Genomic DNA, 19,543 nt, shown 5'->3' with positions numbered 1-19,543 from the left:
TTAAAAGACGGCTCTGTGTTCGTAACTTTTTATTTCCTCAGAATATGTAATATTAAGAGTTAATATTCTGGTAAAAACTTGGATAAAATGTATATGCTTTGCTGAATAAGGAAGATGTAAAAGGGAACTCCCAGTGTTTCAGTGCTTGCATTTATTGTAAAACAAAAGAGAACATACAATGTACAATACTTTGAGAAGTTAACATTGTTGGGCTACAAAGTGGAGTCTCAAGAAGGACACGCCAAACACAACAGTAAGTGCACAAAACACCATTCTTCTCAATGAAGTGCAGCTCTTTGACACCATAACACCGCACAGTGCAGTAGCGAACACAGTGGAAAACAGGCGTTGTGCAAATAGAAGAAATTCAGTTTCAGAAGCATCCGTTTCATAAGGAGTCAATTTCAGTAGTGCTTTTGGTGGACTCAATAACAGACCCCTGCTGTTTTGTTATCAGTCTTTTCAAGGAGGCCACTTCTGCCGACAGATCAGCAATGCCATGTTTCAAGTACAAGTTCTCGGATTCGGAGCTAGCATTCGAGTCGTTTTTAAGGTCGGCGATGAGTTTGTTAGGCGTAGCTCTCAGTGAGTCAGGACAGTGCTGGTGATCCTCCTGGTGCCATTCCTTCGGCTTCTGCCTCCAGTCCTGAACATCGGTCATCTGGAAGGACATCGGGCTAAGAGACGACTGAATGTACTCGGGTGTAACGTACGGACTCATTTGGTAGCATCGACTCGCAGACATGTCAATGGGAAAGGAGGACTTGCCAGATGATTCATAGTCGGGATCGATGGCCTCCACTTTGATCTGGATGGCCCGGGCTTTGATCCTCAACTTGTGGGGCAAAGCTGAGGCACTGGCATCTGGCACTTTGAGGGTTGACACAATCACACTCTGTGAATCGGCTCTGGGTGGAGCCGGACCCTTCGGGACCTGCTGTTCGTCCTCTCCATCTGAGGACTTGCTTACGGCCCCGTCATCACCGTCAGATGTTCGAGGAGAATTGCTGGACGATCTGGTGATTTGCAAGTACGGCGATGGCTGGGAGTAGCTCCCAAGGAAAGGGCTACTAAGGTAGTTCCTGTAAAGTTCATATGGACTAACCCTGTCTTTGGCGTATCTGCGGGGTTCCAGGGGTTCTTGTTTGATGCCGTCAGGCGTTCGGGATATATTTATAAGTGGGCTCTCCTGGGCCACCATACTTGAGTCGGATCCATCGGACAAGGCGCTGTGAGGTGAGTGCTTGATGACTGATATGTGGCTGCTGGTTAAACGCGCTGGCTCGAGCTCACTTGGGTAGGAATCCTTGGTGGCACTGGGTTGGATAAAGTCCTGGAAGAGTTCAGCAGTTGAACTGGAAATCTTCTGAACCTCCTGAGCGTAAGCTGCGGAGCTCACTAAGCCAAACCTGAGTTTAAGCGTCAGAAGCTCGGCTTTCAGTGATGCGTTCTCTTCCCCGAGGGCCATGAGCTTGTTCTCCAGAACCATATCATTGAGTCTGCGCTTTTCTCTTGAACGTTTGGCTGCTTCGTTGTTCTTGCGCCTCCTTTCCCAATATAGATTATCTTTCTTCTCGTCTGGTATGAACTCGCGTTTTCTGCGACAGTTTGTGGACTTGGTTTTAAAGGGAATGGAGGACAGCTTGTGGTCAATCAGGTCTCTGTCTGTCCCTTGCAAAGCCACTGCCAGCACCAAGGCATCGTCTCCGCCGTAGGGCCCAGTGCATGACGGCTCCTTCTTAATGGCTTGCATATTACACAGTGTGGTCATCATCAAGACTGTGTAAGCTCATTAGTTGACTCTGGTTTTAAGAGTCAGAGTGCAATAGAAGTCATGTATCCTCTTTTGTGAAGTCAGTTCCAGAGAAGTTTGTAATGGATCTGATGAGATAAAAACAGAGACACATTAGACACCCCAATCAAAAAAGCGCCCCCATATTTGATACAGTTATGGATATAACTTAAGAGCTGCTTTATCGCTCACAAAGGGTCGAAGGCATTTGCAAGTTTTGTTTCCTACAATTGGTTGTATGTAAATATCCAACTCCTCAAGCAAGATCTTTTGGTTTTCTGGTAGTACTGTTTGAGAAACTGCTGTAAATGTGTCTAAATGAATTGCCAACCATTTCAGATTCCAGATGTTTGCAAAAACCAGTTTGACCGATTAGATCAGAGTGATTCGTTCAAGGTCTGGCATCTGTAGATGGACACGACTGCAAAAAAGCCTAAAATATTATCATCGGTGTGCCCAGTGTTTCTATTTTTAAAAAGACGGATAGGAAATATAAAAGGTTTATGTCACGCAAGTCGAAACGTGACTATGAAAATGCAAAGTAATCTGCTCTGCCTCATTATGTCACCATTTGTGAGGCGGGTCGCATGCTTAAAGTAGGCTATTGCAACAGCTCACGCTTTCAAAAGCATAATGTAATAGAATACGGTCATGACTTACATTCAAATCTGGCAACCCTTTCGAAAAAGTAGGGTATTAGTTTGCAGGAGACAGATTTGAAGACCTGACAATGACCTTTAACATGCAGATCAAACAGCTGGAATTACCTCATCTAAACCTGGCTGTGGCCATAAACTTAACTCAGCAGAGGGCTCGATCATAACACTATTAACAGATTGTAAACACAGCCAGGCTCGGGCTCGCGCTCCAGTGCACGCGCAGACCAGAGCACAGGGAACAAAGGAATGCGAGCAGCAGCATCACACGTGGCTGAACAGAGACACATTAATCAATAAAAAAGGAGCTAGAAAAATGTGACTCGAACATCTCGCAACTCGACAAACAAGGAAAGAGCTGTATTATTACTGCATAATAGTTCATGGAAATACATTTTTTTTTTTAAAGTGAAACAGAGGCTACATGCGTGAGATTTATGCTTTGGGATTCAACCAATGGCTGCGTCTCTAAAGAATAATAAAAAGATGGCTACAACAAAGTTGGTGCATGAAAGGATTATTTTACACTTAAAAAGCTACTTCAGTGCAATGGGCGTATAGACACACCATGCCCTTGCTGTGTTGTTATCTGAACAGGCCTTTAATAATGCATTCACCCCATCCCGACACAGACACTCAGGACAGCCTGATCCGTGCGCGTGCGATAAATCAAAGATCTCGGTTCCACAGACGGTCAGAATAAATAACAGCTAATCTCTGGGCATTGATCAACAGCTCGTGATGTCGTGCCGTTTCAAGTCTCTTTGTCAGAAGTGTCCCAGCTTCCGTTATTGTGTAAGGACTGTAAGATGATCAGTCACTGTTACACAATAAATGCAAACAAGCGGAGAGAAACTGAAAATACTTGAACGTAACATTTAGCCTACTATTAAAGCACTGCAAAATTCAGTACGAATGGAACACGTTAAAACCACAGATCTAGCTATATAATATCATTTAACGTTCAATTATATTAACTTGCATAAGGTCTAAATGTATTAAGTATTGACCTGAGAGCCTGATTACACCCAACCAGCACGAATAGTGGGTCACTGTGCCACCCCCGTCTCCAATGCCCGATATGTTTTGATTTCCAAAAACATCATAATAATGTGCTGTATAAAAATATGTCACTGTATAAGTAACAGTAATCCATAAGCGTTTAGGTAAAACACTAAAACGGGTCTGCACTGACATGATGTGGGAAAAAATAAGTATGACGCATAGCTTATATTGAAAACAGACCAAGTTGAAAGTTGCCTTACTGTATTAATTATGTTAAAGCCAGATACCGGCTACCGGTTTGAAACACCCCAACGAGCCCCGTCCGTTTCACGTTTACCCGCACGGTAAAAGAAGAACACATTTACCTCTTATCAGCAAAGGTCCAAATAGATGTCCGGGATAAATAATGCATATAAAACATTCAAAGCGACCAGAAGTGTTTCATCAGCAGTAATAACATCCCATCTGGAAATGATACTTGTGTTTCTCCTGAGCGTTTTTCCTGCCGGAGTGCCTGCTGTCTCATGGATCTGTGTTAGTAGGTCACTACAGAAGAGTATGGCGGCGTCCATTGACTGACACATCTCTCGACCAATCAAAACACAGCATCTTCCGATTTGAGCCAATGAAACGCGCCTCATTTGTAGCAGTCTGTTTCACATAAGCAATAACGACTCCGTAGTTCAGTTGAAGAAAACCTTGTCGGCTGCCTATTAAAAAAAATTTTTTTTTATAGCCTACTAAAAAAAAAGCTTTCTAAATTCGTTTTGTAAGACACCAGATCTAGAATATCCAGAAATGTCTACATGTCAAATTTATATTGATTAATATTTTTAACCATTAGTCAGTGTTCATTGTTATTATCATCTTGGTATTGATGTTGTAGGTAGTAGAAACTAATATCGTATGATATAAAAAACCGCCATGATCTTAATCTAGAAATGAATAAAGCCCAATTACATAGCGATTGTTCTAAACATTACCCGTTTACTTTTAATGACGAAGGACTGACTATGACTTTGGATGACGTGTATGCAGTTGTTACCAAACTATCAACAGACAAATCTTCTGTTTGAAAGAAATTAAGCCACCTAGTGGTATTCAGACAAACAGAAAAAGTTTACAGGAGAAGGTCTCCCTTTCAAAGACTTACATAAATGTCGTTATGCATGATCACCTGGTTTAGAGGACACTCTCACCCTAGTGTTGCATCTCTTCCAATCTGTGGTTTTCTCAGCATCATCAACTCAAGGACCGCCATAAGCTTTTCTCCAACAACTAAAACTAATTTGAATATGCGCGTGATATAAAATTGTCAACATGTAACATAATTAATATCTGTCAAATGGTCGACATGATGTAACAGGTGTGGATGTGATGTAACCTTAAAACTAAAAGACTTGCACAACGTGGCGCCCAAAAGATGCCCTATATTTAAAAAGACGTGTTTGAGTGCGCCACCCTGTGGGAAAACAAACATGTCGGTGCACATTTAGAAACAACCTAAGCATCGATTTTTCCTTTATAAGATTTCATATGCATTTTTTTAAGTAAGTTGGATACGTTTTGATGATGATCATGCAGTCAAAAAAAACAAAACATTCAATGCATAACACATACAAAGCACTCACGGGTGCAGAAACAATACCTTTTATTTAAGAGGTATTACAACTACAGATTCACAGTGCAAGGTAAGTGATTTTTACTTAAATGTGAGCAATTAAACAAATGCAATTAAAAATGACAATGTTTTCATGACAGCCAGTAACACGTCTGGTGACAAACGAGTGTCTTCCGTGGTTTCCATTAAGATGGAAAGTTGGTGGACGCAAACCTTGCGACAGCAGCTTTGTAGCGCAGTTTGTGCGGCAGCAGAACGGACTGAGTGGTCTCTTGTTGTTGGCAAGTTCGTTCCTCTGCACGTGTTTGCGGTTCCCCTCCGATCGGTCCAGGCTCACGCGCGTAATTCTGCGCCGAATCAGAAGACGATGTTTTGGAAATATAACAGCGGGACAGGTTGGCCCATGCGTTTCTGTCCTCCGGCAGCTCGTGCATCATTTGAGCATTTCCATTCGCAAAAAACTCTACTCCTCGCATACGCTCCGCTGGTGCATGCATTGGCTCCATGACTGTACCTGCCCACTGGATGACAACCATCCAATAAACTGATGCGCGGGGATTTCGTAATAGTATTACTGGCAGAGCTTTTCAGCAAAGGATACGATGCAAAATCGAAAACCGAGCGGAAAAGATTGTTTCAGGACGTATTGTTCCGCAACAACCAGAAAATGTGCAATGCGGCAGACTGCGCAGTGGTAACACAGTTGCGGGGACGGGTAAACTGCGCGGGTAACCCTCATTTGGCAGTCCAAGAGGGAACCCAAAAGCAGCATGCATCGGGTTACCCTGAGCCGTGCTGTGGTGATGAACTGTAGAGAGCACAGCCTTTAATTTGTCATTCTCTCGTTGAAGCTCGACGGCGCGCGACTCCAGAAGATGCTCCTCCATCCTCTTGCGCTGGCGAGACCTCTTCGCAGCTTCGTTATTACGCGTCCGCTTGAGCCAGTAATTACCGTCTTTCTGCTCATCAGGCGTGAACTGTCTCTTCCGTCGCGTGCCGCTGTTTGCACGCAGGCTTGGCACCGCGTGAAACTGGCACGCATTCCGTGCACCGCTGACGCAAACCAGCTCATCCTGCGTGGAGCAACAAGCACCTGTGGACATCTCAGCAGGCAAGCGTGTGTCACCGTGTAAGTATCAGTTCTGCAAGTGTAAATTATTTGCTCCAAAAGTGGAGACTATATCAGTTATTACTTTGGTCCCGCCTTTCTTGGGAGATAAGAACACCTCCTCTACAGTCATTGGTTTACATGAACCAGCACACATCACTCACTCACTCAATCTTTCACAAAGCACATATAAGAAGTCATATAAAATACACGATTGTGCTATTTTAATTACATTATCATAGCAAAAGGCTTTTCCAATGTCTAGATTGAAGCTTTGACTATACGAGTTGAGGAAACCCCACAAGTAGTATAATATTATGCATTACTTTATTGGATTTTCCACGTGCCTCGATGAACAAAATATATGGTTAATGTTGGTTAATAGCATCTGGGTAGAAAGCAAGCTTCCGGTTGGTATGACTTTAAAGTAATACTAGAGGCTAAACAAAATAAGACCATTACAAACCAGTTATAAATCTTCAAGAGAATCAATGGCATAAATTACAAATCTTTACAACAGGAGATTTATAAAAGCAACTTCTAAAAAACAATAAAAGGACACAATGTCTTGGGGTCAGCATCCATGTCTCAGCACATCCACATCGTTTATCGTCCAATATCCTGATCCATGAAGAGGTTTTTATAATGCATATCATTTACCAAAGCCTTCAAGCAAGACACATTTAATCCCGTGGAGCTGAAAGAATTGATTAATGACTTGTTCTCAATCACAACACCAACTGAGAAGAGGTTACATTAATAAATGGTACCCACAACATGCTTGAAATGATGTTTCATGTTGCACAGCAACAGTAAGAACATGCATTCTTCTGAATAGCTTTGCAACAATTTGATAAAAAAAACAACTAAACCAACAAGATCATCTGCTGCCGACCCCAAAGCAGAAGGGCCGAAAGCTCAATTCTTCATCACAGACTACAAACACCGCAGCTGAAGCTGAGTTTCCTATAAAAATATCTCCAGCAGAATGATGCGTTCATCCATCAGTGGCTGCGGATAAAACATAAAAACCCATAAATAACACTACGTCCATGTGTCATTCACCGGTTTCCCTTCACTTTTTAAACCTGTACCTAAACCTGATTCTTCTCATCTAAACTAATCTAAAAAGATCATCTACGCTTCCAAGTTGATTTCATTGTCCTTGGTCTGTGGGCTGTCACTGTCCCCCAGGAGCTCTGTCTCTGGAACAGAAAGCTCTTCGTTGTGCAGCCCACTTTGAGACGCTCCGTCAGCGAAATCCTCGTCTGTCGTCTTCAGGTCGTCATTCGTAAGGGCCGCCTTCTCCGTGCCGGATCCGTTGGAGGGCGCTGTGGTCACGTAGCCGGTGCTGGTGGAGCCGCTGCCGCTGTGGTGCGATCCAGCCTTGGCCACCATCTGTGGGTGCAGCTGCTGCGGAGGCATCTGCATGGGGATCTGCATGGAGTAGAAGTTCTGCATGTACGGATAAGCAGGCATTGGCTGGTAGCCGTTGACTGGGATGTAGAGCTGGGGCGGCACCATTGGGCGCATCTGGCCCTTCATGGACACAAACTGAGGCTGGGGAAACGGGGAAGACTTTTTGGGACTGACGTAGCGAGCATTGCTGATGTTGCTGACGGGGCTGGTGCTGAGCGAGCTGGTTTGAGTGGTGTTGCTCGCTCCCGAGGTCTGCGCCGAGCTGTTGTAGTTGGATAAGCTCTCCCAGGAGCGCAAGCGTGCGTGAATGTCTTTGAATCGTGGCCTTCGTGCGGGGAACTCATTCCAGCACTCTAGCATCAGCGTGTAAACCCAGGCCGGACAGTCATCTGGGCAGGAAAGCACTTGTCTGTTGCGCACCATCTCGATCACATCCTGGTTAGAATAGCCACAGTACGGCTGGAGGCCATAGCTGAATATCTCCCAGAGCACCACGCCGTAGGCCCAGATGTCGGAGTCGGTGGAAAGCTTCCCGTACAGTATGGCTTCAGGAGACATCCAACGGATTGGTAAGGGACTGGTTCCCATCAGCTTGTAGTAGTCAGCGGAGTACACCTCTCTGAACAACCCGAGGTCTAGGATCTTCACGTTGAGTTTATCGCAGACTAGGATGTTGCGAGCAGCCAGATCCTTGTGCACCACGTGGTGGCTGGAAAGATACTCCATCCCGGCTGCTATCTGTGTGACGATGTGCAGGAAGTCGGCCTGCTCCAGAGTGGATCTGACCGTCTTGTCGTCATCGGAGCTGCCGACGTCCGAGTGAGGGGATCGCATGACCAGGAACTCGTGGAGGTCACCGTGGCCCGAGTAGCTGAAGATCATGCTCATGGGCTGTTCTTTGGTTATCACACCCAAAAGGCAGACGATGTTGGGGTGCTGAAGACGGGACCGGAGCGTGGCCTCGTGCCGAAACTCTTCCCGTAGAGGACCCTCGTCCTTGTCTTTGACCGTCTTTATAGCCACCACCTGGGTCTGCTCACCTGCAGCCGTACCGTAGAGGTGACCTTTGTAGACCTTTCCGAAACGGTCCTCGCCAAGCTCCTCCATGAACCGAACAGCAGACAGGTTGAGTTCTCGTAGCTTCGCCTAGGAATTAAAGACAACAAGAAATGATCAAGTCTGCTCGTGCTCAACTGATGTACGGATATAATAACAGATATTAACTCACTAATCATAATGATACATCACGGTTCAGTTTAACCTGGAAGAGATTAATGACTTCCAAAAATGCACAGTTCTTTCTAAGGGAACCAAACATTACAAATGAGCCACGAGTTTTTACAGTATTACATTTTTAAAATGTTTTTAAGATGCATTTTTTTTAACATTTGTCTCAAAAATAGTTTACTAAAATGTATTCAGCCTCATTCCAATATCTCACACACGTTTGGGACTGGATTTTGTTGATAAACATGAATGTGCACACCATTTGATGAACCACTGCAGAAAGAAAAATAATCTTAACGTATTTTCTTTGAAAACATTTAAGAGTAATATTAATGCTGTTGTGTTAGAATATGAATATATATTGACTAATTCTGAGCAGTCGTCATTTGAAATTACAAATTATTTAAATTATTTATGAAATGAATGCATTCAATTGTTTTAATTTACTGAATACTGCAAACTCTCTGCAAGGATTGCATATTCTCATGAATGTAATAATAATTCATCACAATTAAAAAAAAACTATTCTCAATGTTTTCATTACAAAAAAAGGATAATGTAGTAATAACATGGTAATACATGTAATAATAACATGGACATTTTTGGACATTTACTCATTAAGTTACTGATCAGGTGCAAAATCTTAGTTGGAAAATAAATGGAGTTATTACTAATTTATAATCTTATGTTCAGTTGGGTCCAAACTGAGCTGTGAATGCAAGAATCGCAGTTTTTGAATGAAGTGCACATGCTCAGGAGCTTGAGGTTTGTTCACCTGATGCTTGTGCTGGTTCAGAAGAGGCAGCTCCATGTCTTGACTCGGCGAGGCCGTGAGTTGACGGCGAGTTGGACTGTCAGCAGACTCCTTCTGTTTGTTGCGACACTTGCAGAACAAGAAGAATAAGCAGGCAATGATGAGAGGGGTGGCTATACTGGGGATTAAGATGTACAGGATCTCCTTTTTCACTTTCTCTGGAGGCACTGAGGGAGAAAAACAAAACAAAAACGATTAATTTTTTTATTTAAGACATGAGTTATTTTCCTGCCCATCATGATAGTCATAAAGACTCTACTCACTGCAGGGCTGAATGTCACAGAAGTCCACTCTCACATTAGGGTCTAACGTGAAACACCAGGGGCTGTCCATTTGCCCTCCGGGGTTCCTGCAGAAATTGTGTCCTCCTCTGAGCTCCGGGTACTCGACAGGCGTCAGATGATGACTGTGTGGATACTGTGCGCTCCACGGCTGACACTGGTAGCCGGATTTGGTGACACTGACCGTGCCTTTGTAGTTGGCGCCACTTCCGTTGTAGCAGCTGTGATTCGGGGGTGAATCTTTAACAAGGATTGAAAATTAGTAGGTGTTTTGTCCTCAAAAATTTAGAGAAGTAAATGGAAAAAAGTTATAGACAATCGTTTATTATAGCAATGCAACCAAGAAATTTGAGATGCACCACAAGAGGGCCCTCTCGCTTCAATTGCTGTTGCTCACTGAGGGTGCTTGGGAGCCAATTACAGTGGATTTCATGCTTATTTAACCCTCCCTTGAGCCTTCCTTGGCTCTAAACCCCGTGTTCAGTCTTGTTAACCTACACTGCGGTGGCAGGCCGATGCGGATGCAGCTGGCAGCGTCTGGCGAGCCGGGGTGGGGAAGCAGGTTGCATGCGGGCAGCTCCAGCTGCATGAGGATGAGAGGGTTGGAGCGTGCGATGGTGTACTCTGCATGGCACAAGTCGTTCTCCAGAGCCTCGCACTCATCGCGGCAGAGCTGGCGCCGCCATGGACCTCTGGTGCCCTCCTCACACAACGGGAAGACGTAGTAGCAGAAGGACGGGATGGCAAACTCCGAGCACTGGTCTGACAGATGGGTCGAGGTGCCGATCATCGTGAAGGCCGCTGGAGAACAACACAATGAAAAATAATGAGAACAGCAGAATGTCAGGTGAGTCTATGAACATGATACACTACAGTTTAAATGGACGGTTCTTTACAGGCATTGATATTATTGTAATGATAAATTAACTGTAATGATAAAATAATATTGTAATGAAGAACCTTTAACATTCAAGGAAACTTTTCAATGCACAAAAGTTCTTTATAGTGGAATAATGGTTCTTTCAACTATTTTTTTTATGTTGTTTAATTGCTATTTTAAGAACTGTTCACTAAAAGGATGTTTGGGGAATCCAAAATGTTTTTTCTATTGCATCACTCTGAAAAAAAAAAATATTTTTTTGGAATCAAATGTTTTAAATGTTTTTGAAAGAAACTCACCAAGACTGTATTTACTTAATAAAAAAAACAGCGATAAAATAATATTGTAATATATTATTCCAATGTAAAAGAACTGTTTTTAATGTTAAAATATTTTAAAGTGTAATTTATTTCTGTGATGCAGCGCTGTATTTTCAGCATCATTCCTCCAGTCTCCAGTGTCACATGATCTTCAGAAATCATTTTAATATGCTGATTTGATGTTTTTCATATATAATATGATCATAAATAAATACTGAAATATAGCTTCAGCAAGAATGCATTAAATTGATCAAAAGTAACAGTAAATGTTAAATGACATTTTACATGTATTTATATGAATCCTGAATAAAAGCCTTAAGCAGCAAAATCTACCATACCATCACAGAAATAAATTACATTTAAAATATATTCAAATATAAGCTATTCTAGTGCTGTCTATCGATTAAAAAAATAAAAAAAATCTGTAGTTAACCGCAATTAATAACATATTTATACAGTCATCATTTCAGAGTGAATCTCCAAATTAATGTAGAAACAAACATAAAGATGATATATTTTAAATACATAAAATGGTATTTATTAAAGGGGTCATATGATGCTTTTTTAAAGATCATTATTTTGTGTATTTGGTGTAACAGAATATGTTGACATGCTTTAATCTTCAAAAAACACATTATTTTTTTTTAAATACTGTACATTATTGTAGGTCCTCTATGACCCGTCTCTCTCAAACATTATTTTCTACAAAGTCCCTCCTTCAGACAATTGCAGTCTGCTCTGATTGGCCGAACACCACAAGCACTCTTTAGAAATGTAACGCCCCTTTCCATAATCTTGAGCTTCATCTTTCAAAATAAATGTATAGACAGTTAACAATGTCCTTAGTTTTCCCATCAGTTCAAGCTGAAAGAGGAACAGAGTCGTGACAGACACAGTGATGAAGCTCGTATGTGTTTAAACTGTGTGAAACGGTCTCTCTCTCCCTCCCTCTCTCTCTCTTTCTCTCTCTCGCTCTCTCACACACACACACAAACACACACGGCGCGCAAAACTCCGTATTTGATCATTCGATAGCAAATACTTAAACTAATAACAAAGCACACTTCCAGTAGATAATTCAGAAGCACCAGATTGTCGTATCAAAGTCAGTATTACCTCCTCTCCAAGGTTCATGAAACTGTCGTCCATAAAATATGTTGCTGTTCTGTTGTAAGTAATCTTAAAGCTTCCTAAATGCATCTACTTCCTGAAGGCCAATTAAAGTGCTTTTTCTTTCTCCTAGATACACACACATCTCCCTGACATGACTGCTTCAACACTAGCTGTGTTACTGAAACCACGGCTTCTTTGTTTTGGGCAGCATCACACAAATATCTCCACATAGTGACATAGACATGTGGGGCGTGTTTGAACGAGCCGTTTTAGGAGGAAGTGGCAGAGGCTTAACTTTTATAAAGAATATCTCTTTGGGTTTGAGACTTTAGTCGTTGCAACTTTACAGATCTTCTTTATTCACCAAGAGCTTGTAACACTCCAAAGAGAAAGGAAAATTGAAATCGCATCATATGACCCCTTTAAATGCAGTTTTCACACATTTTAAGCCATTAATTACAGTTACTCATCATTACAATAATTGAAAGTGAAAATACAAGTGTAGAAGTGAAAATACAACTTATTCCACACGTTTGACCTGTAGTGTGTTTGTGTTCCCAGCAGTGCTCACCAGTGATGCGGTTTTCACTTTCTCCCTGCATCTGAAGAGACTCCACGTAGATGCTCCTGTTCCCTATGAAGCGAGCGCACGCGATGCCACGGTACGGCTGGCAGAAGCCCTTCTCGTGCCTTCTGAGAAAAGAAAATGACAGACAGTGATGAACAAGATGATAACTTTCCTGAAAGACACACAGAGCTTATTTTAAGTGAGTCAACTTTCCTGAACACTGAACACTCAGGCGCACAAAAGACTACAATTTGAATTTCTATCATCAAACACCACATTGCATATAACAATGGGTTTATGACCTTTCACCGCTAGTTTCACATTATTATTTAGATTATATCATAATTTGTACTTAATCGTTTCTCAAGAATGTAAGTTGTGTAGGATATTGACATCTAGTCTGGCCAATACGAAGCTTTCTAATGCTGATGTTAAAGGGATGGTTCACCCAAACATTTTATGTTTATCTGTTACCCTCAGGGCACTTTGTTTCTTTAGGACAACACAAACTGAACTGCACTGAACTGTGTGAGGCATCTTCTTCTTCTTGCTTTACGGTGGATCGTAGACTTATAAGTGCATTAGCGCCAGCTATGTGTTAAGTGGACCATTGACACGTTCTACAATCCCAATTAGGAGTGTCAATGGTCCACTTAAGACATAGCTGGCTCTAATGCACTTATAAGTCTACGATCCACCATAAAGCAAGAAGAAGAAGAAGACGCCTCTGTTTTTAGGAGGCACTCATACAGTTCTGACAGTGCAGTGCATCAGAGGTAAAAAAACTATATAAATACAGTTCAGTTTCTTGCACAGACCTACCATTCTGTGTCTTTACACATCAATGTTTAGTCACGAGCCATAGTTTTTTTTTTTATATATATTTTAGCCATTATTCACATCCACTTGCAATATATGACTGACAGAATGCAAGGGTTTGAGTTAAATATCTCAGTCTGTGTTCTACTGAAACAAATTCACCTACATCTTGGATGCCCTGGGGGCAAGCAGATAAACATCACATTTTCATTTTTGGGTGAACTAACCCTTAAAAAAATATCCTGCTGGCTTCAGCAAAGAGACCACATTAATGAATGCTAAGGGCGTCTCCATGCATCTCGTGTCCTCTTGTTCACGGAGTCATGAAATCTAGGTGCTCACTTTGAGCCAAAGCCATACAGAAGTGTGTTCACAGCGTGTTATGATTGGAGCACTTCTGAAGGGGTTTCAGTAGTTGTTTATTATGCTACCTTTGGGCTTTGCTGTTTCTCTCATCATAATCTGAACGTGAAGTGACCAAAATCACCAGCTCAGGACATCCATCTCTGCTGTTTATGCCGTTACCAACTGGATAAAAATGGTCTATTCTGGCCAAACACAAATAGCTTTATGTGATGACTCAGGAACTGGCTGGAGTTGGGATCTGAAGGCTTCGGAACTTGATGCTTTGAAGTTTTTTGGTCTCCACAACAGACACATTTGTTTTAGTCTCAACCCACAACAGCAGCTAAAATACGATACGGGGTCAGGCTCTGATCCAAACAGAGTCTCCTGTCTCCCTTCTAAGGCAGCATCCCAACCGAAATGAAACCTTGTAAGTGATGGATCTGGAACAAATGCAAACTCTGGTGGTTAAAACTAAGTGCAAGACGTTAGCAAGATACTCCAAAAGTGAAAATACACAGTACACACAAATACTGGCCAAAATATTCCTTTACATTTGCATTTAATCATTTAGCAGACGCTGGTATATTTATAGTTATTTCTACCCGTTCAAATGGCTTTACTCTCTATAATTGAATATGAAATGAGTTTAAAGTACCACGTACTGTTCAAAAGTTTTTCTTATGTATCTGAATTAAGTTGCTTATGTTCACCAGAGCTGCTGTTTTCTATGCTAGTTTATTTCTGTGTTGCGCAGCTGTATTTTCAGCATCAGTCTTCAGTGTCATATGATCTAATTTGATGATTTGCTTAATATTATTGTGGAAATGATGACAGTTTCATTCTTTGATGAATAGAAAGTTCTACAGAACAACTGAATAATGTATGTAAAGTGTGTGTAAATATGCAATGTAAAGGTCCTTACAGTCAGTCTTTATCAGATTAATGCATCTGTGTTGGATATAAGTGTGTCTTAAAAAAATATAATCAATATTTTTCAATTCATCTCTTCTCACAAGCTCAATGAAATGTGTAAAGGATACATTAAAGCTAGGAGTGTAATGACACACTTATTTGAAGTGAAAATGTTTGGTATGCACGTGTAGACTTAATTTCTCTGGCGAACTAACGAGCTGTGGACACTGATGACATGCCCAAAGTAAATGAAATGCTTACGCAACATTTTGTTTTGCCTTTCGAGCGATTTTACATGAAGCATGAGATGTTCATTCATGTTTATTGCGATGATCTGATTTATTGTTTGAATTTCCTGAAAAGTCTCTTTCTCATTTAAAGTAACAATATATAAACCTGTAAATTTCCAATGCAGTTCCACTCATGCAGTGGTAGATCCAATGCTATATTTGTTTGGTACACATACGCACAGAACCGAAAGACCCATATGAACATTTTCAACAATTTTTACACCCCTAATAAAAGCTATGTTTGAATTTGTGAAGACACAAAACTCTTTTGTGTTGAGAGCATGTCTGATGTCTGGATGTTACTTTTGACTGTTTAAAAGAGGTTTTGGAACAATTATAGCAGCTCAAATCAGAAGTGAATGTGTGAGAGATAACTAGAATAATAAAAAAGTGCAGTAAACAGGAAAAACGTTTATGCTACAAAACCAGTGAGTTTAAGATTATGATGATAAATGAACATGAGAAATAAAAATTTGCAATAATAGGTACAGGTAAAATAACTGGAAACAAAAAGACACCCCAAGCCCGTCACATATTCAAGATAAAAGAGTTGCAATGGAGTTCAAAATAAGAGAATTAGACTAATCCACTGCAAACAGAGCTGATCTGTTACCAATCCAGAAAAACAGTAAACAACACTTTCTTCTATATATATATATATAGTACAAACATCATTTCTGAAATGTCCTTCCCTTAGCCTTGTGTAACAAGATCAGAAACATGTCTGTCCAGAGCCCTCAGCAAATCATATTTCACTCTTTGGGTTTGAAGTTTTAGTAGATCTCTAATCAGTGTTTCTCAAAACACTCCTACGGTGAAATCTGTGAATAGATCTAGTGTGAAGCGGTGCTAAAATAACCTTTTTGCACGATTCACGTTTGATTTGGCTCCTAACTGTGGCATTTTGCCAGCGTAACCAAACCATCGATGCCCTAAACTTCAGCTACGGCGCTCCTCAATATCACATATGGTTACAATTTCACCGCAGTTTGGATTGAGCAAAGGAATTTCTCTCAAGCTAATGTTCGAGGACTTGAGCCTAACAAGATTCAGATTTACTTCCTACTTTTTTTTAAAAATATATTAAATAAATGCAAATCATTCTTTCCCTGATGGCTGCAAGCAGTGCAAAGTTTACAAGAACTGGATATTAGTTTTGCATACAAGTTTGCCTTCAAAGAAACGTGGTCCATTTGCCTTGTACACTATACTTTCAATATCCTTTTACTCCTGTTCTTTCTGAAGACTTCATCAATGTCCAGATCCATTTACTGAACTTCACTTTAGATGTGGTCACATTAGCGAGATTTTGGCCAAACTTCACAGGGAAGAAGTTCACCGTTGAAAGCCTAGCGATAAATAATCACAGCTCACACAGAAGTCATTATTAAACCAAACAGCTTTCTGTCGGTCAGTGCTTTTTCACCCACGCACATATTTCCGGGTATTGTCATTTCTTATTGAAATGACTGGATCTGGCCACAAACATTTACCATACAGCAGAAATGCGACCGCACTGTGATTGCACTGCTCTACAGTTCTCAGTATACAGGAATGAATCCTATGAATGGTTTTAGCACCTCAGTATTTGAATGAGCTCCTTTTACATTATACTCCTCTACGTCCGCTACGTTCTCAAAACTCAGGCAATTTGATAATATCTAGAATATCAAAATCAACTGCGGGAGGCAGATCCTTTTCCTATTTGGCGCCTAAACTCTGGAATAACCTACCTAACATTGTTCGGGAGGCAGACACACTCTTGCAGTTTAAATCTAGATTAAAGACCCATCTCTTTAACCTGGCATACACATAACATACTAATATGCTTTTAATATCCAAATCCGTTAAAGGATTTTTAGGCTGCATTAATTAGTTAAACCGGAACCGGGAACACTTCCCATAACACCCGATGTACTTGCTACATCATTAGAAGAATGGCATCTACGCTAATAATAGTCAGATACAATCAGATAATCATAAAAAGCTAAAGTTTACACACCATCTGGGCATTTGAAGCAGAAATGTGGTGTGTGGGCAATAAAAAAAAAATTATTCTCAAAAACAATTCTTCAAATTCATCAAACCGTAGGTCGTTTGTGAGTGTGTATTTTTTGAAAAAGTTTACTGTGTGGAAATTATGAAAACATTGATAAAACATTATTTACAGAAACACAAGCAGTGAAAACTGCACAAATGCACACGGAGACGAACTGAGAAAAGCAGTACTTACGAGTCTTCTCCTCCGTGGGCCGGGGACTGTCCTGCAAACACAGATAGGAGGAATTACAGACGAGCGTCTTAACATGATCTTCCCTTCGGGAGCAGCTGTTTTCACAAACCCTAATTTGCCGTTCAAGTTCAAGGGAGCTGCAGTGTTATTAAGCCAGATGCAGGAGGCACGGCGCAAGCAAGCTCCTAAAACCTGTCACAAGCAGCAGAATGTATTTTCACATCGGACACGCTCCTTGTGGAGAATTTACCGTATGCACATAAAAGGTTTTTTTTTCCTCCAGAAGGAAACAGTGGGAAGTTGTTTCTTAAGTACAGTCCTAATGCAGGAACACCTGAGATTTATATCCGTGCTTTCCCAATAAATATACCAGGGATGCCAGGGCGCACGAACTTTTTCGGCGCATAACCATGCCGTTTGTAAGAAACACCTGCTGTCTGCTAACATCATACAGGACTCCCAAAAATAAGGCCCGCAGAATAAGCGCTGAACAGGAACAAAGAATAACACTTATGAGCTATGAAAAGAAAACGAGAACGCATGATTGGATGAGTTTATATTGGGATGCCACACCAGGTATGTTGCTTAATGAGCTTGGGTTTCACGTGACACCAATCATTTCCCAAACAATAACTGATGCATTAAATGCACAAACATCTCTGGCCTGACAGAAATGAATGGAAACTTGTGCCGTCTTCCCATGGAGTGCAACAGCAGGGTACTGGAAGTAAAAATCCTATTCGTTTTACCCATACGGAAATTGATTTTTAATGACAGTGTATAAAGCTTTCAAGAGAGACCTATAAAGTTCAAGACTTTGAATATAACTATGACTTTGAAGATTATTTTTCTGAACAATTCCTGAAGAACTACACTACCCTTCATTCTGAAGAGAGCTCAACCAATCAGTAAGACCATATACTGTACAATTTAGAAAACATGTTTATATATCTCAGTACTATAAACTGTAATTTATTCCTTTGATGCTCAGCTGTATTTGAAGCATAACTTCAATCTGAAATTTGAAATAATCTTTGTAATATTATAAATGCCTTTGATCAATTTAATCGGTCTTTGCTAAAAAAAAACTGTAGTGTATATACAATAGAAGTATACTATATTTGTAAATATTTGCATATTTTGCACAGCTGTGTTTTTTTTTCAATTAATGCATGTCATTCACTCATTTTATTTGATCACATCCATTAATTTCTCTTTAAATAATAATGTTAAATATACAATAAGTCAAGCTTCATTTTAAGGTCCAATTTTCTCTATATTAAACAATAACTATGACCTCTGCCTCAATAATCTCCTAATTCACTGGATATTAATAGTTAGTAAGGTAGTTGTTAGGTTTAGCTATTGTTAGGATTATGTATGTATTATATGCTCATGCAGAATATCTGCTTTATAAGCTCTAATAAACAGACAATATGTTAATAATGGGCATGAAAATATGCAACTAGTTTATAGTGATAATTAGTCCTTATACGAAAGTGTTTTCATATAAACGTCTTGACCGTCTTCTTTCCAATGGTAATATAATATTTAGCTTTAGATGTAATGTTGGTCTGGAGTTTAAAAGTCCTTTACCTCCAGTCCCCAGTCGCACGTAGAGCACCCCAGTAGCCGAGATGACTTTGAGGGAGTTCGAGGCCTCACACTGGTAGTATCCCGTGTCGGTGGTGTCCAGGTCTTGAATGCGGAGCTTGGATCCAGCCTCTGTCTTGCGGATGGAGATTCGGCCCTGCTCCTGCACCACCGGGGCGTCGTTCTTCAGCCAGCGGATGCTGGGGCGCGGGCGGCCCGCCACTTTGCAGTGTAAAGTGACCGTCTGACCCTGCACTATAGTCATGTTGTTTGGTGGCTCCACAAACTCCAGGAAGTCACCTGAGGGCAAAGGTCAAGGAAGGCTGTTAGAGGGGTCAAAGGTGAGGACCCTGAGCATCAGTGCAGGCTTGAGAAGAAATCAACCCCATCCTCGCTGAGATGACTGATGGATACTACCTTGAGACACTGAAACCATTTAAAGGTTTGACTAATGTGTGCAGTTTTACACACATCAGGACTCAAAAAAAAACAAACACTGTGAACGGAAACCAATTAGATATCAATTCTACATCATACATTCACA

At 41.0% G+C, this 19,543-nt stretch overlaps 2 protein-coding genes across 2 annotated transcripts; both read right to left on the bottom strand.

The window, feature by feature from the left end:
* Nucleotides 1-297: 297 nt before the first annotated feature.
* On the bottom strand, nt 298-4,652 carry LOC113076042 (nuclear factor interleukin-3-regulated protein-like). Its single transcript, XM_026248689.1, has 2 exons — nt 4,631-4,652; nt 298-1,881 (listed from the first exon to the last, which is right to left on the bottom strand). The coding sequence occupies exon 2, from the start codon at nt 1,772-1,774 to the stop codon at nt 389-391; it is 1,386 nt and encodes a 461-aa protein (XP_026104474.1). The 5' UTR covers nt 1,775-1,881; nt 4,631-4,652; the 3' UTR covers nt 298-388.
* Nucleotides 4,653-6,492: 1,840 nt separating this feature from the next.
* LOC113076043 (tyrosine-protein kinase transmembrane receptor ROR2-like) lies at nt 6,493-19,312 on the bottom strand (the record flags this gene model as incomplete). Its single annotated transcript, XM_026248691.1, has 7 exons — nt 6,493-8,747; nt 9,604-9,809; nt 9,906-10,163; nt 10,422-10,724; nt 12,808-12,929; nt 17,407-17,437; nt 19,003-19,312. Coding segments are annotated over 7 exons (2,658 nt in total), but the record flags the coding sequence as incomplete, so codon positions are not given.
* Between the last annotated feature and the right edge of the window lie 231 nt (nt 19,313-19,543).

This window comes from Carassius auratus, unplaced genomic scaffold (assembly GCF_003368295.1).
Source record: "Carassius auratus strain Wakin unplaced genomic scaffold, ASM336829v1 scaf_tig00018423, whole genome shotgun sequence".
NCBI classification, from domain to species: domain Eukaryota; kingdom Metazoa; phylum Chordata; class Actinopteri; order Cypriniformes; family Cyprinidae; genus Carassius; species Carassius auratus.
The sequence above is the reverse complement of the archived record's forward strand: the minus strand, read 5'-3'. Positions and strand labels throughout refer to the sequence as shown.

What these genes read in the sequence shown, in the direction of transcription:
- LOC113076042 (XM_026248689.1), bottom strand. Translation starts at nt 1,774, where the DNA reads ATGATGACCACACTGTGTAATATGCAAGCCATTAAGAAGGAGCCGTCA.